Below are 23,321 nucleotides of genomic sequence, written 5' to 3' on the forward strand. Positions count from 1 at the left end.
ATCGGAGATGTAAGACACCCATTGTTCAGGGTGTCCTTGTAGGTGTTCGATCAGTTCCTCGGTCGAATCGGTTAAGATCGGGGGTTGCAGTGACGCAGGCATCGCGGGCACCTAATGAAGGAGCTACGTAATGTCACGGGCAGGCAGGGCGGGCCGGTAGGTGCGGGCGATCAGGTAACAGGACAGAGTATATTGGCTATCTAGTCTTCCAGGCACAGGGTAGCAGGTGGTTGTTGACGAAGACGTAGCTCGAGGAGCTACATATCGGAGACTGCAGAGATTTCGCGTAGATATACGCGCGCGAGGCGCTCGGCCCTCGCGCCTTCACGTGACAGGGGTCATGACTAAGCGACAGCCCAGTGGCTGTCCTTCAGGTCTGTGACAATTGTCGGATATTATTCGGTATATTTTAAAACAAAATATTAAACAGGAACAATTAAAATATTATAATTAAAATATCGGGGTAATTTATTTTTAAAATAAAATATAATAAATTAAAATAATTAAACGTTTAATTGGGTAATTGGGTTTTTAATAATTGGGGGTAAAATTATAATCGTTTTTAAATAAATATTAAGGTTAATTAAAATTTAATTGCTATTAAAAAATCCTAAAATCGAATTTATTTATATAATAATAAACGTATTTTATATAAATTATATTGTCACGGGCAGGCAGGGCGGACAGGTAGGTGCGGGCGATCAGGTAACAGGACAGAGTATATTGGCTATCTAGTCTTCCAGGTACAGGGTAGCAGGTGGTTGTTGACGAAGACGTAGCTCGAGGAGCTACATATCGGAGACTGCAGAGATTTCGCGTAGATATACGCGCGCGAGGCGCTCGGCCCTCGCGCCTTCACGTGACAGGGGTCATGACTAAGCGACAGCCCAGTGGCTGTCCTTCAGGTCTGTGACATATATTCCAAATATAATTTTTCCTAATTTGTTACAAATCGCAAAAATTATTTCCCTTAATTTATTATAATCCTTTAATAATTATTAAAATTATTTTTTTGGCAATTACGTGAGGTTACGTAATTCCTTTTTATATAATCCTTTTTTTGCCGGTCGGTGATTTCTCTGGGCGGGTGTCGTTAGGAGGGGTGTGACCCCACCTGGCCTCCCTGGTACCGGCCCAACTGTCTGGTCGTAACACTATTGCGACCAATTGTTTCTAGACAGCTCCAAGTATTGACCGCCACGACTGAAACGCTGAACTGGCACTGTAGCCTCGTGCCAGTCAGACCGAGAGGCGAATTCGCGGTTAATGTTCTTTTTACGATTCATACTGAATCGATCATACACGCTTTTGTCTTTGTGTTTGCCATTCTCCCCTTTACACGAGAATCTTTTCGATAGAAGCAAAGAAGCCAACTCCCATGCTACGCTAGCCACGTGCGCGAAACCCATTCACGTTACATAGTCAGGTTAAACCTTTGATTTCTCAAGAAGAAACCTCAACCGGGTCTACATATGATGTTGTGGAAATATGTAAAAGAACGGAGTCTCCCCCATACGATTTAAGACCATTAAAAACCCGCCGCGGGGGCCACATACTAGTTTTAATATAATAAATGCCAATTCCACGGTGGAAAAGAAGCTGCGGGTTTTGGGATGCGGCCCGGGGCCGGGCGGCCATATCACAGCAAGATTGAAACGCTTTGAAAAGTATGGTATGCTCTTAATCCTGGCCCTTTCACAGTTTCAGCCTTCAGGGTGCATGACTAAATATCAAATGTCGGACGCTAGCATTGAACTTTAATCGGCTCGAGATGTGGATCGGGTTTCCTTTTCCCTAACACCTCGTGTTCTTTGAGCGTCATGCGGCGCACACACCTACCCGCTCGAATATAAAAGCAATTAAAGACCTCACAAGTGACTTGTACTACTTTGATAGACCCATACCAAATTTACTTACCGACACGGCGATGCCCCTCTTCCCAATCACTTTTGAATAAGAGAAAAAAAAAAAAAGAAAAGAAATGTGTGTAGGGCTTTTGTCCCGCTCCCAATCATTTCCCAAACTAACAGCAATACCATTAGGAAACGTTCTATACCATCCTAAACTTTTGTTACCATGAGATTTTCAGCCTTTATCGCTACTGCGGCCTCGCTCACATTCGGCCCCTCTCTCGTTTTGGCGGCAGGCGCATGTATTCTTGCGCCAGATGGAGTTGCTTGTTCCAATCTGAAGCCATTTATCCAAATCTGTAATGGAGCGGGCACATCACGTCTTGTATGCTGTAATAACCAAGATGGATCCTGCCCTCGCGACACTGGGATAAGGTTTCCCAAACCCGGAAAGGGAGGATAGCCCGGCCCGGCCCGAGGGCCCGTGGGCCCTGGTGTTACGACCAGACAATTGGGCCGGTACCAGGGAGGCCAGGTGGGGTCACACCCCTCCTGACGACACCCGCCCAAAGAAATCACCGACCGGCAAAAAGAGGATTATATAAAAAAAAATCACGTAACCTCACGTAATTGCCAAAAAAATAATTTTAATAATTATTAAAAAATTATAATAAATTAAGGGAAATAATTTTTGCAATTTGTGACAAATTAGGAAAAATTACATTCGGAATATAATTTATATAAAATATATTTATTACCATATAAATAAATTCGATTTTAAAATTGTTTAATAACAATTAAATTTTAATTAATTTCAATATTTATTTAAAAACGATTATAATTTTATTCCCAATTATTAAAAACCCCAATTACCCAATTAAACGTTTAATTATTTTAACCCATTATATTTTACCCTAAAAACAGGTTACCCCGATATTTTAATTATAATATTTTAATTGTTCCTGTTTAATATCTTGTTTTAAAATATACCGAATAATATCCGACAATATATTTTCCCAAACGTCCAAAAATAACACCCCCAATATTCCGGCCACAAATAATAAAACGGCCCAAAAAACCCCTATTCGGTCCAAAAATAATAGCGATAACGAAAACGAAAAAAACCAATTCCGCAGGCAAATTGTTAAAACCAACCAAAAATTCCACAAATAAACGTTCCGCGCAACCCAATTCCAAAAAAAATTCCAAATTTTCCGAACTAATATTAACGTTATTTTAATTTTTTTTAATAAACGCTAAAAATTTAAATTTAATCCCCCAACCACGTTCGATAATATATTTGGATAATTTAAAGGATATTTTATATAAATACGCATTTACCAAATATTCCATTTGGAAATTTTCCGCAATAAAATAAAAAAGGTGGTATACGCGGCCATTTTTTTCCGAAAACAAATTTTATTTTGGTTCGAGTTTTTATTATAAAAATGGTTTAATATATCTGTTACGATCAAGGTATCGGGGTAACCTGTTCTTAGGGTAAAGTACAGTGGGTTGAAGCAACTGAGCGTCTGACTGGGTAACTGGGGTTTTCAATGACTGGGGGTGAAGTTATGATCGTTCTCAAGTAAGTATTGAGGTTAACTAGAGTTTAATTGCTGCTAAGCAATCCTAGAATCGAATCTATCTACACGGTAATAAGCGTGCTTTATATAGTCCGTTGTCCCTGGTAGTGATATGTTTGCTATGTCGGATATGTTGGTGAGCGGTCATATCACTCCTATCACTTGCTATGGGTGCTATGTGATTCTTGGCACCTATCAGTCATAGCACCCTCCTCTGGTCACGTGCGGTCACGTAACCCTTTCCATATGTAATCCTCTTTCTGTCGGTCGGTACCATCCTTGGTTGATTGTCGTCAGGAGGGGTGTGACCCCACCTGGCCTTTCTGGTACCGGCCCAACTGTCTGGTCGTAACAATATCCCCCGAAAAATAACGTTCAAAAATTACCGACATTTTTTTAATTTTCGCAGGGTATAAACGCACCCTCCGTTTTTTATTCCAGGTGTGACATTTGGACCATGAGATCACCAGACCCTAACCCTGACCCTGGACCAACGACCCACCAGGGTGATACTTTTATCGACGTCGCGTCAAGCTCAGAACTTTGTTTGTTTCCTTTCCTCTCCTCAGAGTAGAATCTTCGTCGATAGGCGCCAATAGACTAGCTTCCGTGCTATGCTTACCCTGGCCGTGACAAATATTTCGGCCAATATAAACGGTGAGATGAAATAAAAAACGGTTAAAAAGCCCAAATATTTTATTATATAACGATGTTTATCCCGCATTTTTACGACTTTTATTCGATTTATTATTCCATTTTTTATTCTAATATACAAAATGCACAATAATTTAACCGTATCGCCTTTTGCCTGTACAGTGCGCGCACAATGCGTGTATTAGATATTAACCTCCATGTACGTCGAGAAAATCGACAAATTGTCCTCAAATTAGAACGAGCGGCTTTTTTGGACGACTTGATTGGCCAAAAAACCATGTGGCTGGTAAAGTATATGGAGCGCTCGGTCCCCTGCGCAGCCGGGGTCTGGGCTGAGCACTGAGACTACATACCTTATATTGGGATTTAATTGGATGTGGCAAAACGGCTGTTTAGGGCAAATTCAGTGGAGTTCTGGCTAGAAAAAGAAGCGATCTTGGCCTCGCACAGAAAGGGAGATTTGGGGTGCCTCTATTGGTCGCGCATGGTGTTTTGTTTTGACCTGGTTTTTGTCCTTTTTGAGATGTTCCAACTTACAAAAACAACTTGTGGGGATTGAATATCGTGCGTGCTGTACCCGATAAATCAAGATTGCCAAACCCGCCGCTTCCACGGCGCCTTGTATTCATTGTACGGCCATTGACTTTGAGCCGTGGATTGTATAATTGCACGCGTCTTTTTCTCTCCAGCCTTGGCGACCATCTATCAAAGTGTAGAATACATTTTTTTTTTCGGATCATCCTATGACCAGCATTTCTTCACTCGTATATTGTGGGTCTCCCCTAGTTTACCAAACTTTGAACATCTCTCTCCGCTGGCAGCGACCACAACATCTTCCGCACCTCTCCAGATCACTTGGAGGCAAAGTGGATTACCGATATGCGCAAAATCCTGGGGGGATGCACGTCTTCAACCGCTCGGCGAGGCTGACGGGCGTCCACGGCGGTAGGGGGCTGCGTGCCCGGGTACTGCTGATTCGGGTAACGGAGACGATCGCGTCGGCTGTTGGTGTGCCGTGCCATTGTGAATGACAATATGGCACCTCGACGTCGGCCAGCTCGCGGTATGTTTGTCATGGCTGAAAAGGATAACCAGAGAAGTTATTGGATCACTGGCAGATCATGCGAGGGTTTGCGGACTAGGACTAGGGAAGAACCGAGGCAGGACAGTCACTAGCGTGCCGCACTAGACGAGGCATGCCGGGCGATATAAGGCGCAGGAAAAGCTAGGCCACAGGCCCGACCCGTCCGTCACGTTCACATTTGCTCTCTACGCAGGGTGAAAGAGGCGTTTTGAGCATACACTTGCACATATGGCCAGATCCCGGATATAGCTTGTCTACCTATTGTAAAAAGATATCAACAAAGATCAAAAGATATGGGACCAGACGCAAATAGCATACTTTAGCAGAGGCTTGAGTTTACGGTTGTCGAGAAACTCGGGTCGAAATATAGAAGCTTGGGGGAATTGCGTGGGACGGCCACTTATTCGCAGTTGTCATTCACCCATGTTTTACGTTGACTCTCAGAAGAACTGGTTTTATTGTGACTAAAAAAGGAAGATTGGGAAGGGGGCACAATTTGGCCGACAAGTTGATAAAATAGCCCTCCAAGCATTTGGTTTCCCATGTAGAGAATCTGCCGTCGCCACCCTGAAGAAAGTATTTAGGAGTAGGGGCTTACAGCAGCCTATTCCTCGGAGCTGCGCAACGCCTGGAACTCAGCAGGCATCGCGTCGATCGCAGTGCCAGTGCCGGCGAGTTTCTCCTATATGCCGGGGGTGCGGGCAAATTAGTCACGACTTCGGAACCGAACAAAGAGCTAACTGGTGTCAACTTACCAATTCCATGACCTTGTCCTCGTCCAGCCCGGTGATGTTGAACGTCGTCCCATCCGCCAGCCCAAAGAGGTCAGGCTTGACATATGTCCGGCACTCGCCTTCCTCGACGTACTGCTCGGCCGGGCACGTCTTGTTGTTGTCGTCGCCCTCGAGGGCGCCGACACTGCGCCGCCGCGTAGACGAGTTGTACCAGCGTCCGCCGGTACGACGCCCGGGTCGTGCCGAGGTGTAGGGGATGCAGATCCAGTCGGCGCCGCGGGACAATTCCGAGCCGGCAAAGGTGCTGCAGCCGCTGTCGCGGTAGGCTTCGCCGCGGATGCGGGCCGTGTAGGCGATCTAGATTGCATATCGATGGTGTTAGTCTTTTCATCTTGGGCAAGGGAGGGGAAAGGGGGAGAGGAGGAGAAGTGGGGGTGCATGCGTTGGTAATGGAGATGCTGTATTTAGCAAGCGAGCTGGTGAAGCTGCAGCAGCGGCCCACGGCGATGTTGCTGCACTGGCTCCATTCGCCGTTGCACGTGTTGCCCGAGTGCGAACGGACGTTGATTGCCGAGGTGGTGGACACGGCGGCCGCGAGGGTGACGAGGATGGTGGGGAAGTGCATGGTTGCTCGTGGTGAACTGGAGTCTGGAAGCTGGATGGGCTGCAAAGATCAAGAGATGGAGGAGCTGATCAGTTGGGATGCGGTGACGATGCTGCTGCTGAGAAGACTCCAGAACATGTCCTGGGGGAGGATATGAGCTGGCTTTATAATTTTTCGCTGGGGCGATGCTTATTGTCTCTTCATCTCTGATTATCGTGACCTTTTTCTTATCTACTTGCTCCAGCGGTCCCGAGGCTTCTAGGCAGTGAGGCTCGTGTTTTGTCCCCTTGTCGCAAATGCCTCAACAACAACACTCGCCGTCTCAAAACAAAGAGGCAGTGATGCCCATTTGCGGCGCGGAAGCGGGGCGCTGCGGGCAAAAGACACTATTCACTATTGCGCTGCATCTCGCAGTAAGAAGCTGGAGGATAGGTTACGCCGGCCGGGTGGGTATCGTCTTGATTCTGACAGGCCAAGCCCTTGGTATTGGCTCCATGCTTCTAAGCTCTGTAACTAATACCATTCATCTTGGCGAGCTGACGTTGGATTAGAGACATGATTCATGTAGTTCTAGACCATCCATAAGCGATTGATTATCCCTCAGTAGCCTAACAGCATAGTAGCAGTTGTAATAATGTCTATTTGACGCCGGGCTACGCGGAGCAATAGCCAGGCCGGTGTCGTGCATGCAGCCGCACGTGGGGCACTACCGCGCGCTGATTCAATCTACACAAATTTACATAACACACTATCACGGGCGAAAGGCCCAGGCGACGTGAGGGCGGGTGCTTGTTGCATCCCTGAATTATGTACTTTTGCAAAAATTGTAATCAGCTTGCGGCGTTTGCCGCGGTTTTCTCTCCACCTATCGCAGACTTAATAAAGATCAAAAGCATAAAACAGCAGACACTAATAGTGCAGCCGGTTCCTGCGCTGCTGGAACTGCAACGCCGTAATCTCATCGTAGCGCGCCGGGTTGTCCTCGGTCACAAACTGCGGCAGCGGCCCGGCCGACGTCTCCCGGCTCGCCTTTTGGAAAAAGGCACACGAGTACCGCTCGGGCACCACGGCCCTCTTCTCGTCGCACGGCAGCGTGACGCGGTGCAGGCCGGCCCTGACGACGCCGTTGGTCCAGCGCTCAAACGTGTCGCTGGCGTTGACGACCATCTCGGCCCTGCCTCCCGGTGCAGTCGGCGTCACGGGCAGGAACTCGCCGGGCCTGGTCCTGTCCTCGAGCTCCAGCCCGCCGACGCCGTCCTGGAACAGCAGCGTGATGACGCCGTAGTCGGTGTGCGGCCAGATGCGCTTCGTGTGGCCCTCGGCCAGCGTCTCGCTGGCGATCTGCGGGTACCGGTTCAGGGATATCTCGCTGGCTTCTTGGCGGCAGCGGTCCACCAGCACGCCGGCGGAGAGGCCCATGCCAATCTCGACGGCGGCCATGAGCTGGTGGGCTACCTTTTTGCAGATCTGGTAGTGGTTTGCGATGGTCTCGCGGAAGCCTGGCAGGTCGTTTTCGTCGGGCCATAGGTTGGGAAATTGTGCATCTTCGAGCGGCCCTGCGTCAAAATGCTCCTACAAAAGAGTCGATGAGATTCATGCATCTTTGGTATTTAGGATATAAATACGCAGTCTTATTTACCCGAGCATCCATCAGTTTGGTGACATCGTCGTGCCCTGCGTAATTCTCCTTGCGTGTTTTTGACACTAGCTCAGTGCCTTGTCCGCACCAGCCACGTTGTGGGTTTGGGCCTGGAACACAAGCAATCCGTTGCAAGGCGGGCGCAGGCAGATTGAAGAATTTGCGTGACTAGATTCGAATATTTGTTCAGTCCAAAAAAAAAACCCAATCAACCATAATTGTCCAAGAGATGATCTGATCGTCAAGTCCTTTACCTGTTCTAGTAAGTTTACGACTGCCTCATCAGCAATGCCATGGTTTACCAGCTTGACGAACCCATGCTCGATGAGAGCCTTTGTCAGCGCCTCTCCAAACTCCTCTTTTTCCTGTTTTGTGCCCTGGCTGAACCGGGAAAAATCAAGTCTGGGAACCTCTGCCATCATGAGTCGTTTTATAGTGCGAATGGCGGAGCTAGAGGTAGTCTGGAAAACTTGGTGTAAAGAGTAATACCGTATAAAACCAAAACATGCTGATGAGAGTCACCAGAGGGAGATGGTGGCCACGGTGGGGCGATACGCGTTTAAGACTTCAAGCACCCGCTCTGTTCATCTCATGTCAGGAAGATATGACAGATCGTGTTCGAATGAGAGGCGAACGTTGTCAAATCTTACCGCACACCCTCCAAGATGCACAATTCCAAATAGCAGGATTTTCTCGATGATGAATCTTTACTCACCATGACAAAAGTTTCGATCGTCTAAACAGGAAAAACATCAATACTCGATATACTTTTGAGTCAGGAGTGGTGTAACGTTAGTGCCATGTGCTCATGAGCAATCATTCAAGACTCGCTTCTCGTCTAAACTTTCTAATCGCTTCCCGGTACCCGATGGCATGTCATGACGCTAGGACCTTTAACAGAACAAATTAGATCTGTTGGGAACATCGGAACAGATTTTTGTTTACTATTCCTCCCACTCCAATCTCCATAACATACAATTACAAAGGCTTTGCTTCAAGGACCTGTCCCGGAATCCTAGCCGGTGCAAAAGAGGAATGGTAAGAAACTCACCAGCGCTGAGACAGAATCAATTTGGCAACCGAGGAGTCGATTTCCTGGCTTGCACGCGACTGAGATGCAGTATCATCGTCTCTTCCCTGGCCCGACCCCGCTCAGGGGTAAGTTCTCTACATGGACAGCCAACCACAAAGCTAGGATGATATCAAATTAGGATGATGACAAATATCGAGAATTTATAGCAAAGCGTGTGTAGTGTGTAGTACATGCGCTAAATTCATAGGATTTGTCAGGAATGATTTGTGAAAGTCCTGGTCACTGAGCCCGTCCATGGTTTCCGATGCATCGAACTCTAAACGATTTGCAGAAAACGTTATCTGTTCGGATTTGTAGTTTGAGCTGCTGGTTGAAATGGATAAATGAGTTCCCCTCTGAATTGAAGTGGTTTGAGGATGATTGCAGCGCCAGCAACCACGGCTTCACGTGTAAATGGTGAGAACTACAGTGGACTGAAGCTATTCATGACCATGGCGCCTTGTCACTATAACCATCCTCTTTAACAATCTTAGGTCCTCGATCACTTCTACAGCTATCCCTCTGTGCCGCCGCTGGTAGCCGGGACCCTGTCGTCGGATAACACCCGAAAGAAGGAGCTGGGGGGAATGGCGCAGTGGTTAAGCGCCATGGCTGTTACTTGAGTAACGTAGGTTCGAATCCTGCTCCCTCCACCTCCTCCCCGCTTACCCGTGGCAAGGATAACCCGGCTGGCTATCGACAACAACCACCCGCCTGTGCCGTCGAGCCCACACTTGTTGGGAACTTCGTCTCCATGGCTACAAACGACCGACAGCTCCGCTGTTTGGACACAGGCCCCTCTCGATGAAGAGCCGTCAACTGCCGTCAGACGAATCCTCCGTGCGCCTGAAGGCACGGGGTCGCGTCAGTGAACAAACCTGTAAGCAGGACCGGGCACGAACCCGGTCAGGCTCGATTCGCTTCTATGCCCTTGTTTTCCGCTGTGTAAATAGAGAAAATAGAAAGCGCGCCGAGATACCCCTCGGGAGGTTGCTAACGGCCGGCTAATAAGCCGGGCCGAGCCCGGCGTTAAATAATACTACTACTACTACTACTACTACTACCCGAAAGAAGGACACTATTCCTGAATTTTCAGCGCGTGTGGACTCGAGAAGAAACTGCACCCTCGACTCAAGGCAGCAGCGGCCAAAACATCCTCACCCTCCCCGCCCACCTCCTAAACGCCACGCGGTCCAGCCCATGCCGCTCCGCCACCTCGTCGACCTTGCTCGCCTTGGCAGGGTTCACTACCTCTCTAACGCCTCGCAGCCGCTCGCCCCTCGCCCCGCACGCAAACGCAACGATGCGGTAAAACGTCCACCTCGCACTGAACTTGGCCCCCATGTACAGCAGCACAGCGGCCGACGCGTCTGGCAGACCCCGCGTGGCGTGTCCGTCGTACCTTGCTCGGCTGATGGTGAAGATCACATCGGCCGTCTCGCTCGGCCAGCTCCTCGCGGAGACGGGCGCGGTGCCATGCTGCTGAGGGCTGGTGGGGGAGGGCGAGGAGGGCGTGCCACTGGTGGAGGAGAAGTTCCTGGGTGTGACGCTTCATTTTCTTTTGGTTTTTGCTCTTTTTGCTTGTGGTGTTGGCACTGTTGGGATGCAAGGTGGTTTGTTGGTCGCTGAATCTGTGTTTCTTTGTGTTCAGTATGAGCCTGCTTGTCATTGTTTTCTCCTCTGGCTTTGTTTTCTCGTGCTTTCTTGTTTGGTATTGTGATTGGCCCGTTTGACGGGGTGACTGAATTGTCAGTGGGAGAAAGATGATGGACCAGCAGTCTTCCTTTGTCGACATGCCTTAGTCTGGCACAGAGGTGCAGGGGTACCCGCTTCTCAATAGCCAATTAGCAGGCTTCTACATGTGATGAGGTGTCAATAGCCCTGGAGAGCTTGAAAGCAATTATGAAAAGCCTGCAGGTATCCGTTGCCTGAAAGGACATCTCCATCTGCATACTCCTCATAGTCAAGAAATGACACCTTTATGGTTGTGCAGAACAAACACAGCGGTTCGGTCTAGGCCAAGGGTAAGACGTTTCTCTGAATGTGTTGTACATGTAGTCCAATGGAAACAATATGGCAGGTCAATATATAAAGATTAGGACTGTCATCATCATTTCCTCTGTTCTGTTGAATGAGCATCTATGCAACTTTGAACCAGGCAACTATTCCTGGGCTTTATCGCAAACTAAAGCCCTTTCTACCCTATTCTCCAAGACAAGCACCAACAAAGCAGACCCCACACACAACACCAACAAACCATCCTTCAACATGCCCCCCAAAACAACCCCGTCTCCCAACATCATCGGCATCTACGGCCTCCCCGGCGCCGGCAAGACCACCATCCTCTCCCAGCTCCGCCTGACCGGCGACATGTCTCCCGCCTACTACGACTACTACGAAGGCTCCGAGGTGATCGACTCCATCGTGGACGGCGGGCTGGCCGCGTTCAAGCAGCTGCCGCACGCCGACAAGCAGCGGCACCGCGCCACGGCCATCCGGCACGTCGGCGACGAGGCGCGGCGCAGCGGCAAGGGCGCCATCGTGGCCGGCCACTTCATGCTGCCCGCGACGTCGGGCGAGTCCGACGACGACCTCGACACCGAGCTGCAGCAGGTGTGCACCGACGCCGACCTCGACACCTTTACGCACATCGTCTACCTCCAGGCGGACCCCGAGGTGGTGCGCAGGCAGCGCGCCGGCGACCAGAGGCGCGCGCGCAAGGCGCTGCCGGCCGACGAGCTTGGGAGGTGGCAGCAGGCGGAGATGAGGGGGCTTTTTGAGCTGTGCGTCGATTTTGGGATCGTGTTTGCGGTCGTGGTGGCTGCCAAAGGGAGAAAGCTGCGCCGCATAGTGGATTTGTGTGCGTTTTGGAGCACGGGTGAGGAGGAGAATGTGGACGCTGCTTTGGACAAGGTTAGGGAGCAGGTTGACAGCGCCCGGCTCGAACAGGCCAAGACCATTGTCGTGTTCGATGCGGACCGCACTCTTGCTCCTTATGATTCTGGGGTGATGTTCACCGACGAGGCTGACGCGGATGGGTACCTCGGACATCAAGACGACAAGATGGGCGGGCTGCTCAAGAGGGTCTTCGGCGGACCCCTAGGTTACTCGCACCGCGCGTTCCAGCAGGTCTCGGTCATGCTCGAGGGTCTGGTCTACCGTAGCGCGCATAGTCTCGAGCTGCAGGACTTGTACGACGCCACGTGCGATCTTGTAGCCGGCCACATCGGAATGTACCAAGACATGATTATGCACCTGGGGCAGCTCACCTGGAACCAAGATATCCTGCCCGTGGTGGTGACGTGCGGTGTCCGCCAGGTCTGGGACAAGGTGCTCCAGCGAGAGAATCTGCGCGTCCCCGTCATCGGCGGCGGGCGGGCCAAGGATGGCTACGTGGTCACGCCAGAGGTCAAGGCTGCGGTCGTGGAATGGCTCGCCACCAGCGGCTGCGACGGCCGACGGGAAGTCTTTGTGTATGGCGACAGCCCGCTTGACATCCCCATGATGGCTCGCGCAGACCACGCCTTTGTGGTGGTTGGGGACGAGAAGACGAGAAGCTCTACGATGGACGCGGAGTTAAAGAAGGCCATTCGAGGCAAGATTTTCCGCAAGTCTAGGAACAAGAGGTTCGACACCCACGTCTGGCAGGTCGTGATGGCTTCGAAAATCACCCCCCGTCCAGGTCTGCCTATTACAGAGCTGGAGTGGCCTCAGGAGTGCGCCGTGCTCCAGAAACCATCGAGGTTCGCCTCTCTAAAGACCTCCATCACCGACCTCGTGGAAACGACCAAGAGGCGAGGCAAAGAGCTGTGCAAGATCGACGAGTTGGAGTCCTACTCTTACTCTTACTCCTCGGACTCGTCCATCTGCAACAGCTACAGAAGCACAGGCCAATACACCGTACTCAACTACGAGCCGCACGACAACACCAACATAGCTTTGCACGTCGCCCCCTCGTCAGCCTCCAAGCTCCTCTCCTCGCCCATGCGCGACGCCTCCATTGCCGGCCCGGCACTGCAGGAGGCGCACGTGCAGGCGGGACGGTACATGGCGACGCATCTCGTCTCCGAGCTGCTCGGCCTGGAGGAGTACAGCATCCCGCACGTGCAGGGCGTGGACACGGTCGGACACCGGCTCAGGGACGAGGCCGCGACGGTGATTGTGGCCATGATGCGCGGCGGCGAGCCGATGGCCAGGGGCGTGCACCAGGTGTTCCCCTTGGCCAGGTTCCTGCACGCCAAGCAAGCGACGAAGCTTGATCGGAGGGACATTTCGACGTCGGTCGCCAACGTCCTGCTGGTGGACTCGGTCGTCAACACGGGCAAGAGCATTCGCGAGTTCGTCGAGCACATTCGCCGCTTCAATTCCTACGCCGAGATTGTGGTCGTGGCTGGTGTTGTTCAGAGCGGTGCGATTGAACGGCATGGTTCTGGAGCCGCGCACCTTCGGGGGGTCTTTGTGGGCCATGGCGACGTGAGCATGGTGGCGCTGAGGCTGTCCGAGAACAAGTACACTGGACAGGGCGGCACTGACACGGGTAATCGGCTCTTTAACACGACGCACTGGGCGTAAGAATTGTCCGGTAGAGTGCGTCAAGTAGGGTAGATGGATGTGCGCTGTTTCGGATTTTTTTGTCGTTTGCTATTTACCTTCTTTTTGTGGAATAGAGTAATCGTGCTTGACAATAGATTTCAGAGAATTTTCACATGCAACTTCACTGTGAAACACGTGAATGTATGGTTGGCCCAAGTCACTGTCGTTTGCTGTCACAGGGTCAAAGAAGAAGAGTCACGTGGTAATTATACAGGTTTTTTTCTCCTCGTCCTAATATTTCGTACGTAGTACTTCGCGAAGGAAAGGATGCCAAGATCTCTCGACAGTGGAATCAAAGATAACGTTCTGGGCGGCGGCCCCTTGCAGGGATCCCACCATGAAACAAGGCCTCAACGCCCCACTGCCACGTAATGCTCATTTTTCTGCTTCCAATTACCCGCATGGTCAAGCTGCTCTTTCTGTTTGTTCAACCAAAAGTCAATTCCGACTCGGAAGACCCTGCGTGACTCTGCCATGTCTGGGAATCACCCGATTAACCTAATTATTACGGCTACCAAACCTGACAAGTTGCCCAAAACTACACTATCCAAGGTAGTAGTGTTGGCAACACCCCTGTCGCATCAGCCTTACCAGGCTGCATTAATTCTTTTCTACCCGTCCCGTCGACTACTTTTTCGCGCCGGTCAATTTTAATCCGTCGAATCCAACGCAGCTTTCGTGGTTCAGCCCGCTGGCATGGATTTTGGCAAAGCCGTCGGGACGGCATGCGCCACATTCGCCGTCACCAACATTGACGACATCTTCGTCCTGGTCACCTTTTTTGCAGAGTCATCCACCAGCAAGACCCTCACGCCGCTCAGGATCACCATCGGTCAATATGTCGGATTCACGGCCATTATCATCGTCAGTATGATCGGCTTCGGTGCCGCGTTCCTGCTTCCCACCGAGCCTATTGGATTTCTGGGTCTGCTGCCCATTCTCCTCGGAGTATGGTGGTTATCTGCTCGTATTTTCCCAGGCGGAGACGACGACGACGACGATCCCAGTCTTCCTGATGACGCTGCTGGAGCCTCCACCAGAGTCGGGATTTTCACCATCGTCGGGATCAAGAGCATCCTCAAGGTGGCGAGCATCACGGTGATAAACGGAGCAGACAACATCAGCACGTACATTCCGCTTTTTTCCCAAGCAAAGGGGGCAGAGGTGGCGGTGTACGTCGTCACGTACTACATCCTCCTCGGGGTGTGGTGCCTGGCTGCCTTCTTGATCATGAAGCAGAGGCACATTCTCCGTATAGCGCAAAAGTACGCGAGCATAGCAGTGCCTTTTCTTTACATGGGCCTCGGCATTTTCATCATCGTCGAGTCGGAGTGCTACCCGTGGTCGATTGAGCGCATAGACGACGGATTGGCGGCGCACCCGGGCAGGATCATCATGGGAGTGGTGACGACAGTTGTCCTCTTGTGTTGCATTGGCGCAATGTTGTGGATGAGATGGCGAAAGAGAGCTCAGACCCAGCCGGAAGCTGAAGGCTTGGAACAAGCGGCTTCTGAAGTTGGTCCGGTGGCATCTAGCGAGCAGCAGCTGGCACAAAATGGAAAGGGAGAATCCTCGAGACCTCCCAAGGTTGACGGCACCGATGAAGGTATTACTATTACAGATAATTCCTCAAGTGCTTGTGAATCTACCTCTGACATAGTCGCGTCAAAGTCACCGGTCTAGGTGCCTCTCCACAAGCTCGCTCGGAAGCTGCTGAGAAGCCTGCAGACGTGACAGTTGTGTCAGGGCCGTCTCCGAATATGGATGGATAGCAGCCTGGTTCTGTGCATATTGGTTCATCTAGGACGTAGAGGTTACTAAGACCTTATTTCAATTGGCAAACATGCCAGTCTTACGCTGCAACTTCAATTACAAGCTGCAGTATTTTAATATTGTATCACTAGCACGGTTACTATTCACTTCAATCCACATGGCTGTTGTCACCGACCTTGTTTGATATAGTCATTGCACAACACTCGTCAGAACAGCTGAGTAACAGCTGCTCAATGTCTACAATTTCCGTCTTTTGCAATATGATTTGTGGAATTTTACTTCTTTTTTGGATTATTCGACGACGTTAGACAACCTTGTCAGCACTCCCAAATCGAGGAAGCCCTACAAGAGCCGAAAACATGTTGGTAAGTATCTAATCTTTGCTCGGCGTCTCGCATCATGTCCAATGTGAAACATTTGCTAAGCAAACGCAGTGCTTTGCTAAGAAGAAGAAGAAGGACGAGGACGAGGACGAGAAAAAGGACAGCACTTCATCAAATAAATATTTCATCGACTACCTGATCTATTTTCTTCCGGTGTTTGTAGTCATTTTTGATGGTACGTCTTGCATACATCATCCCGCTCTTGTTACTAATTTACCATCGACTAACCCCGATTCCAACCTTCTGTAACCGAACAGCCCTCTGCCTCGCAGGGTGCGTAGGAACCTCGCCCAGCATCCCGACCCTCTACCTCGTCACCATGGTCCAACCACCAACCGACATCAACGGCCTCGAGCTCTCAATAGGGTACTTTGGCATCTGCGCGCGGCCCCCAGGCGGCGGACTGACCTGTCAACTGTCCAAGAACCCGACCCCGAGGCTGCTGGCCGAGAAGCTCGGGCTCGACAACAGCGAGGCGACCCTGATCCGGCTCGAGACGGCCAAGTCCATCCAGGACAAGGTGTTTGTGCCCATCTTCGCCGCCGCGGCCGGCGGGTTCCTCATCGGCCTGCTGAACCTGTCCTTCCTCTGGCTGGAGCTCTGGTGGTCCAAGAAGCAGGCGGCCAAGAAGACGACCAAGAAGAAGACGACCAAGAAGAGCGACGACGACTACATTGGATACGGAAGGCCCGCAGCCTCAGCAAAAAAAGCCGGCGGCCAAAAGGGCGACCAGAATGGCCCCACGGAGCAGACGCTGCGCGGCAAGCGGACCGCCTACATGACGCGGCGCGGGGCGCTCGGCCTGCTGTGGGGCAGCACGGCGCTCACCGTCATGGTCGCCATGTCCACGTCCATGGTGGTGGTGGCGCTCGAGGCGGCGGACCCGGCCATGCAGCGCGGCGGGCACGTCGAGGGCCTGCAGTGGGCGGCCGCCGTGCTGCAGGCCATCTTTGTGGTGAGGGTGGCCTTTGTCAACAGGCGCAGGGGCGCCCAGAACGTCCAGCAGGACGCGGAAGCTGGCCCCGCCGCTGCAGGCTCTGCCACCACCGCCAAGGCGAAGGCGGGATCGCAGCCGAACTATTCGACGGCGCGATCGGCGCAGGATCGAGGGCGGTCTCCGCAGGGCCCAGGGGCGCGGCAACCGTATCCGGATCAGGATTAGGAACCAGCATCTGTGACAGAGACGTCGGAACCCGAGACCGAGGCGCCAGCACCCAAGGTACGGGCACCTGCACCGGTGATAAAGGCAACGGCGCCGGTGATACAGATACAAGTACCAGCACCGGAACCAACTCGAGAGCCAGCACAAGAGCCAGCGCAAGAGCCAGCGCGAAAAAAAATACCAGAGACACAGGAACCAGCACCCAAGGAACGGTCATTAGCACAAGAACCAGCAGACGGACCACTATGGGAGGCACTGCCACCACCAATCAAGAGACGGCCATTAGCAGCACCACCACGCTCAATTCTACCACCGTTGAGGCCAAAATAGCCTGATTCCACAAATAATCCGGCTCCGGCCATGCAGTATAGGGGGCAGCGTTTCAACTGCCAGCACTTTCGTCTGCGCTTTCGGTTTGAGGGCCTTGATTAGAATACCCAGCCCAGCCCAGCCTCTTCCTGGGAGTGTGGGAGGAACGTCTAAACTTGGTACCTTTGCTAACGACATGAGATGGAACACTGCGATGATTTTCTTTTCTTCCTTGCAGCTGGTCTCGGTGTGCTCAACGGTGATGCCGGTGTCTTTGAACCCATCTTTGTCGCTGGCAGGTTTTGATGCCTAGTGTAGGAACCTCTTTGCAAACAGTCGTCCGACCTTTTTTCCCCCAAAATTTTGCAGATAATTGAGTAGATCGTGGTAGGTACTCCGCTATCTGACCCAAATCTAGACCCTAGACTAGAAATAGAATTCTGTACCTTTTGTTATTTCGTCACAGCTTTACACCAAAAACCTAATCTAGTCAACAAGTCGGAACCAAAATAACTCCCGGCTCCGACCCCTCAAAGCTTCTGGTCCCAGACTGGACTGGGATGGTAGCTCGAGGAAAGACGAACCTGTAAAACTGGAAAAGAAACAAAAAAAAGGAAAGGAAAGGAAACAGTTTCGGCAAATCACCTTGCTGTCTGTTCTTTCGAAAATGCTCTGTTGCAAGGAAGAACCCATCGATGACGCCCATCTGCGAGCGCATGGCAGCGAATACGTACTCGTTTGTTTTGTTGTACCGCAGCAGCTCCAACAAAAAAGCCAAAGCTTTTGTCCCATGTTTTTCTTTTGTATGTTCCCCCCCTCTTGTCAGTTCATAGAATGCTCACTCGGCGACCGGAGCTTGCATCATGTCCGCACAGACTTCATTCGTCGTCATTTGCTGGCTTGTCCTCAGGTCAGTTAGTGCATTGGAGCCTTTGGGAGGCAGAATAGTCTAATCTGCACAGAACAGCCGGAGTCAAGCTCGCCAACGTAGTGGGAAAGGTGAACAGTCTCATGTTCGGCTATTGCTCGCAACGCCAACGAAGTCTTTTTTTTTTTTTGTCGAGGCAGTCGAGCCGAAGTTACTAACAACTACATAATGCCCACGTTTTCCTGCAAGACCAAAATTTCTTCTTTTTCTTCGTTGTGCATGCAATTGAATCCTCCTTCGTGGGTGCTCCTGTCAGCTTTGCATAATAACGCCAGCGATTGCAGTTTGATTGCAGCTGAGAGTTAGGAGTTGCTCGAGATAACATAAGACGTAAACCTCTACCCTCGTCGCCTGTCTCCTTTTTTTCCTGCCGCAGCACCTCGAAGCAGATATTTCCAAACAGAAAAATGGGTGGTGAGTTAACATTCCGTACCATACCAATGTCCCATAAACAACCCATATCTACATCCACCGGACAAAGCTAAAGAAACAACGTACAACCACGATACAGTCTTCAGCACAACCGCCAAATTCGAAGTCTGGTCCGAGATAAGCGGCGTCTCCCGCTCCAAGGCCATCGCCATCGTGCAAGACCACGGCGGGCTCCTCAACAATGACCCCTTTGCCGTCTCGGTGACCGAGCTGCCCGCCCACCCGGGCAAGTCCACGATCGAGGCGGTGCCGGAGCCCTACGCGTCCCGGATCGTCGGCACGCCGCGCTACTGGGAGGTCAAGGACGCCGTGCCGCAGCAGTTCTCCCGCCTGCTCCCGGGCAACCCCGTCACCAGCAACTGGTACATCATGACCGACATGGAGGACGGCGTCTACATGTACCTCGAGGCCCCGCTGGGCCTCGTGTCCAAGCGCGGCATCGTCGTCAGGGGCGGGGACGAGGAGGGCAGCGAAAACGTCGTCGTCGCGCACGAGTGCATCGTCGAGGCCAACAGGGCCGTCCTGGGCGTGTTCAAGAGCCAGTTCGAGGAGCACTGGAGGGCGATCCAGGAGCAGGTCGCAAAGGCGATGGGTGGTTCTGTGGTTAGGCATTCTGGGCCGGTGCGATGATTTTATCTTGTCTTGTTTTTTTGGTGGGAGCGGGTCTTTTTTTTTTCTTTTGTCCCAAATTCGGAGTCCCGGAAAGGTCCAAATCTTGTTTTTTTTTTCTTTTTCTACATCTATCTTCTGAGAAAGAAGAACCCATGAGTCTAGACAGAATTGAGAGGTTACAGATTTTATTTTCACAGAACCGGTTGCCTTTTATGGGGTCACCAAGTCGATTCCATCGTCCACCATGTAGTACATGTCAATGTACACCCAGCCGGTCCCGCTCTTCAAGACGCCAACGGCGACAATGTCGTTCAGCCACCAGTACTTGTCCGACCCGGTCTCGTACAATCCGTGCAGGTAAATTCCGCCGTCCGGCTGTTTGGAACCAAAAGTGCGGATGTAGATTTCGGCACCGTCGTCGGTGGTCAGCCCGTACCGAGTGTCGGGGTGAAAGATGCCGCGGTTGTCAGTCAGACCCCAGTCTGCTCCGAGGTTGCGGATGGTACCTGTACATGTTTGTGAGAGACTGCCGTGGAAGAAAAAGAAAAAGAAAAAAAAAGAAAAAAAAGCAACGAGGGGTGTAAGCATCAGACGAGGCCATAGCACCCAGGTTGGACTTACCCTTCAGCCTAGGCCCCTCAAATGTCCCACCGATAATGGGGATGGCAACACGCTTTCCATACGGACCGTCGCCGACCTCGATCTTCGGGTCCAGGGTGCAGTTGAGCGAGTAGAGATGCGTGAGTGACGGCACGGGGGCGAGCTGTCGGGCCTCGAGGTTTGACGCAACGACGGCGGAACAAAGTCCCAGGGCGCCGGTGATGAATGCGACGATATGCATCTTGAGATGAACGGGGGAGCTATCGACCTTGACGGAAAAGGAATCCCAGATGGCGGGGAACGAGAGGAATGCGGTGCAGTCTCAACACGACCTACTTTACACCTCGGGAAGGTTTGATGTTCCCCTTTATAAGTACAAATGCGGGGAATAATATCTCCTCATCGATCTACAACCACCTCCACGACGGCAGTCCCCCCAAGTCCAGAAAAAAATGGGGAATGCTACCCTACCACAGGACATTGTTCCCTGGCTTTAACACACCCATTTTGGCGCACAAAGCAGGTTGCCGTACCTGATTACCGTGATACCGTCGACATGGGTTGGTGTGACATCGTGTGAATTGAGAACGAGTCGGGGGGAACGCATATGCATCGGCTTTTCAAGAATCTGGGTTTTGAGATTTCGAGAGACTGACTATGTTTGCCACTGGTTGTCCTGTTCCTTTGGCAATGATTCGGGTAAACAAACAACCGTGACACCGAGGTTCGGGCCATTAGCCGAGACTTGTTTACATTGCGTATTTTGCAGCCGTCCAAATATGAATTTATCCAAGCAACTGTTTCCAAGGTCTTTACTTAACCAGGTCATGTAGGTTTCAATTTCTGGAATGGATTGCACAGGGATGAAGAGACTGCTTATTTCTAAAGTTGTGTCACGTTTGCCTACCTACCTAGGTAGGTACAAACTAGGTATGCGTTTGCAAAATGTTACGATTAGACTACCAAAAGAGGCCGTCGCTTCATAGCTGACCTCCATCTCCTCAAACCTCGGCAGTGGATGCGGTATGCCGCAATGGGCATGTTTACTACCTCCGTACGTACACCGCGGTCTCCATAAACGATACAGAAATACAAGGTTTGGTGAATGTCCATCCCCATCTAACAGCTTGCGGGGTAATATTTCCCTTGGCATGCTCGGTCCCTGCCCAGCCACTTGGGTGAGATTGACTTTTCACATCGGCTCTTAAAACCACATTGATGAGTTTACAAATACTCTGGGATCGGGGCCATGCCTTTGGGGCCAGTTTGTGCTCATCGTTTGTATCTGACTTTCTGACCTAGCTCCGTTGGTGTTCTTCCAGAATCGATCGTCCCATCATTTCCCCACGGCAATGATGAACGGATAGCAATTACAAACTGCATTCATTGGTCAAGTCTTTCCACCCGAATAGCTAAACACTTAGTTTGTTTATGCCAAAATTAAGGTGCTGTGGGGAACTTGAATGGGGTTTACACAAAAGACCGACAAAGTAAAAGAAGCTTTATCATCACCACCGGCCAGAGATCCCGAAAAAGTAGGTCCTTATTGATAGAATATCTCAGGCAACGTCGACCAGCACATATGTGAAAAAAAGGTTTACTCTGCGACATGATGCAGGTAGACTGTCCCTTTTATTTAGGTTGCGACCAAGTCTGATCTTGCGCTCGGAATGCCTCAGTTTCTGGGAGAATGGCCAACATTGACGAACCATTTCCCCGCTCCATCAAAATAGTGACAAAATAATTGGATGAGCATCAAAAGCCACATTACCATAGCCCTGCTCTTGTGGAGGGCGACCCCCCAGCGCTTTCTTTGACCATTAATGGTACGTTTAGGAGTTCTACGTTCAAAGAGCCTGTCATTGATGCAGTGATCAACTAGAGGCCAGAACGGCACTCGTCCACAATCGCATCTTGGAGACATGAAAGAGCGCCACTAGGGGTGGTGACTTTCCTAACGAGATGGCAGCACTAGATGGCAAAGCAGGATGCTCCCTAATCAGCAGTTCAGGGCAACGAAATTCGCAGTACCAACTTTGGGATGCCCAGATCGCCAGCCATATTCCATCCCAACGCCGAGCTGATCTCGAAGCACAAACCCCATAGGCCATTAAAAGCCTTGGACCCATTCCATATCGATCTAAAGGTCGTGAACATCAGCCCTGTGCCGCATGCGGCGAGACACGCCCCAATGCCAGATCACAATCGCTCCTGGTGTTCGGTCAAGGATCCAGCCACTCCACCATCACGTAACTAAATCCTAAAATTGAGCAGCTCATATGGCATGATGTCGAAGTCTGGAGCAGGGCCTTGAATCGACTCATCAGGCACCTACGGCACCTACAGCACCTACAGGAGCGGACTGGCGCGTTGAGGTGCGTACGGGACTCGGAGGTGTATGGACTGCCGAGATGTTGGTTTCTACCTTGGATGTATTTGTTCAGACGGTCGCACTCGTACAAGTGTTGGAAGCGTAACGGGAGCGTGTAAAATGCTGGGAATGAAGCCTGAATATGGTGAACCATTGCTGTTATTGACATGTCAAAATTGAGGGGTGACGATCCCGAGCAAGACAAAGCTACCGCGTGGCTACTCATGACATTGAACAAAGCTTGGCTTTGCGACCTTCAGCTAATCTAACGGGAAGAAAGTTGTTCAGCTTATATAACTAACCATAATCGAAGGATGGCGCAAAGAATTCATCACTGAGCAGGCAAGGGACCTCGAGTCTTAGCCGCGGTACTAAGACAACCAAGGACGTTATGATTAATCCTTGCACTGCAAGTCAAGCGACACTACCAACGCATTCCCCACTGCCATTAATGATTGGTGTGCGCGATCGGCGACTGGCGGGCAACCGGTTAAGTTCCGCGGCCGCGGCAATTTGGTTTGCATCATTTTGGAGATTGAATTTTTCTTGCCGCGAATCAGTCCCTTGATTTAAAAAAAACACTATGGCCTAATGTCGTGTTTGCGACGCCCTAACAATACAAACGGGCGACGGGGTCAGCTGTCGGAGAGATCTTTGTTTTGCGCTGATTCAGTCCGATAAGACGACATGTCACAGTCCTTGCAGCTTTTTGCTGTTATTTTTTTTTTTTTTTTTTTTTTTGCCAGCAAGGAAGGGGTGGGGCCCAAGGGAAAAAGACAAAGAGTCCTGATTCGGCTTAGCGTGCCGAGCAAAGCACACTTGTGCCGCTTCCCCGCACAGACGAAAGGCTGGTCTGGTCGCAAAATGCACCCGGCGCACGACTGGCATGAAGGGTGGTGGCAAGCCAAACCAGCGAAAAAAATAACGGTCCAAAG

At 51.0% G+C, this 23,321-nt stretch overlaps 8 protein-coding genes and 1 pseudogene across 9 annotated transcripts; 5 read left to right on the forward strand and 4 right to left on the reverse strand.

The window, feature by feature from the left end:
* Window positions 1-5,778: 5,778 nt before the first annotated feature.
* On the reverse strand, window positions 5,779-6,533 carry MGG_02234 (uncharacterized protein; the record flags this gene model as incomplete). Its single annotated transcript, XM_003708954.1, has 3 exons — window positions 5,779-5,856; window positions 5,930-6,265; window positions 6,411-6,533. 3 exons carry the CDS (start codon window positions 6,531-6,533, stop codon window positions 5,779-5,781), a joined length of 537 nt encoding a protein of 178 aa, XP_003709002.1.
* An 888-nt stretch (window positions 6,534-7,421) lies between these two features.
* MGG_02235 (oxidoreductase) lies at window positions 7,422-8,570 on the reverse strand (the record flags this gene model as incomplete). Its single annotated transcript, XM_003708955.1, has 3 exons — window positions 7,422-8,084; window positions 8,152-8,319; window positions 8,406-8,570. 3 exons carry the CDS (start codon window positions 8,568-8,570, stop codon window positions 7,422-7,424), a joined length of 996 nt encoding a protein of 331 aa, XP_003709003.1.
* Window positions 8,571-9,804: 1,234 nt separating this feature from the next.
* Window positions 9,805-9,876, forward strand: MGG_20056 (annotated as a pseudogene). Its single transcript has one exon. The product of its transcript is annotated as a tRNA-OTHER (tRNA).
* Window positions 9,877-10,354: 478 nt separating this feature from the next.
* MGG_02236 (uncharacterized protein) lies at window positions 10,355-11,018 on the reverse strand (the record flags this gene model as incomplete). Its single annotated transcript, XM_003708956.1, has 2 exons — window positions 10,355-10,742; window positions 10,996-11,018. 2 exons carry the CDS (start codon window positions 11,016-11,018, stop codon window positions 10,355-10,357), a joined length of 411 nt encoding a protein of 136 aa, XP_003709004.1.
* A 473-nt stretch (window positions 11,019-11,491) lies between these two features.
* MGG_14596 (uncharacterized protein) lies at window positions 11,492-13,795 on the forward strand (the record flags this gene model as incomplete). The annotated part of the gene is made up of 1 exon (XM_003708957.1): window positions 11,492-13,795. One exon carries the CDS (start codon window positions 11,492-11,494, stop codon window positions 13,793-13,795), a length of 2,304 nt encoding a protein of 767 aa, XP_003709005.1.
* A 681-nt stretch (window positions 13,796-14,476) lies between these two features.
* Window positions 14,477-15,499, forward strand: MGG_14595 (uncharacterized protein; the record flags this gene model as incomplete). The annotated part of the gene is made up of 2 exons (XM_003708958.1): window positions 14,477-15,422; window positions 15,477-15,499. The coding sequence occupies exons 1-2, from the start codon at window positions 14,513-14,515 to the stop codon at window positions 15,497-15,499; spliced, it is 933 nt and encodes a 310-aa protein (XP_003709006.1). The 5' UTR covers window positions 14,477-14,512.
* Window positions 15,500-15,948: 449 nt separating this feature from the next.
* On the forward strand, window positions 15,949-17,234 carry MGG_14594 (uncharacterized protein; the record flags this gene model as incomplete). Its single annotated transcript, XM_003708959.1, has 3 exons — window positions 15,949-15,954; window positions 16,036-16,147; window positions 16,230-17,234. The coding sequence occupies 3 exons, from the start codon at window positions 15,949-15,951 to the stop codon at window positions 17,132-17,134; spliced, it is 1,023 nt and encodes a 340-aa protein (XP_003709007.1). The 3' UTR covers window positions 17,135-17,234.
* A 1,544-nt stretch (window positions 17,235-18,778) lies between these two features.
* On the forward strand, window positions 18,779-19,433 carry MGG_02238 (uncharacterized protein; the record flags this gene model as incomplete). The annotated part of the gene is made up of 2 exons (XM_003708960.1): window positions 18,779-18,785; window positions 18,883-19,433. The coding sequence occupies 2 exons, from the start codon at window positions 18,779-18,781 to the stop codon at window positions 19,431-19,433; spliced, it is 558 nt and encodes a 185-aa protein (XP_003709008.1).
* Window positions 19,434-19,625: 192 nt separating this feature from the next.
* MGG_02239 (uncharacterized protein) lies at window positions 19,626-20,256 on the reverse strand (the record flags this gene model as incomplete). Its single annotated transcript, XM_003708961.1, has 2 exons — window positions 19,626-19,921; window positions 20,037-20,256. 2 exons carry the CDS (start codon window positions 20,254-20,256, stop codon window positions 19,626-19,628), a joined length of 516 nt encoding a protein of 171 aa, XP_003709009.1.
* Between the last annotated feature and the right edge of the window lie 3,065 nt (window positions 20,257-23,321).

This window comes from Pyricularia oryzae, chromosome 1 (assembly GCF_000002495.2).
Source record: "Pyricularia oryzae 70-15 chromosome 1, whole genome shotgun sequence".
Lineage (NCBI taxonomy): Eukaryota > Fungi > Ascomycota > Sordariomycetes > Magnaporthales > Pyriculariaceae > Pyricularia > Pyricularia oryzae.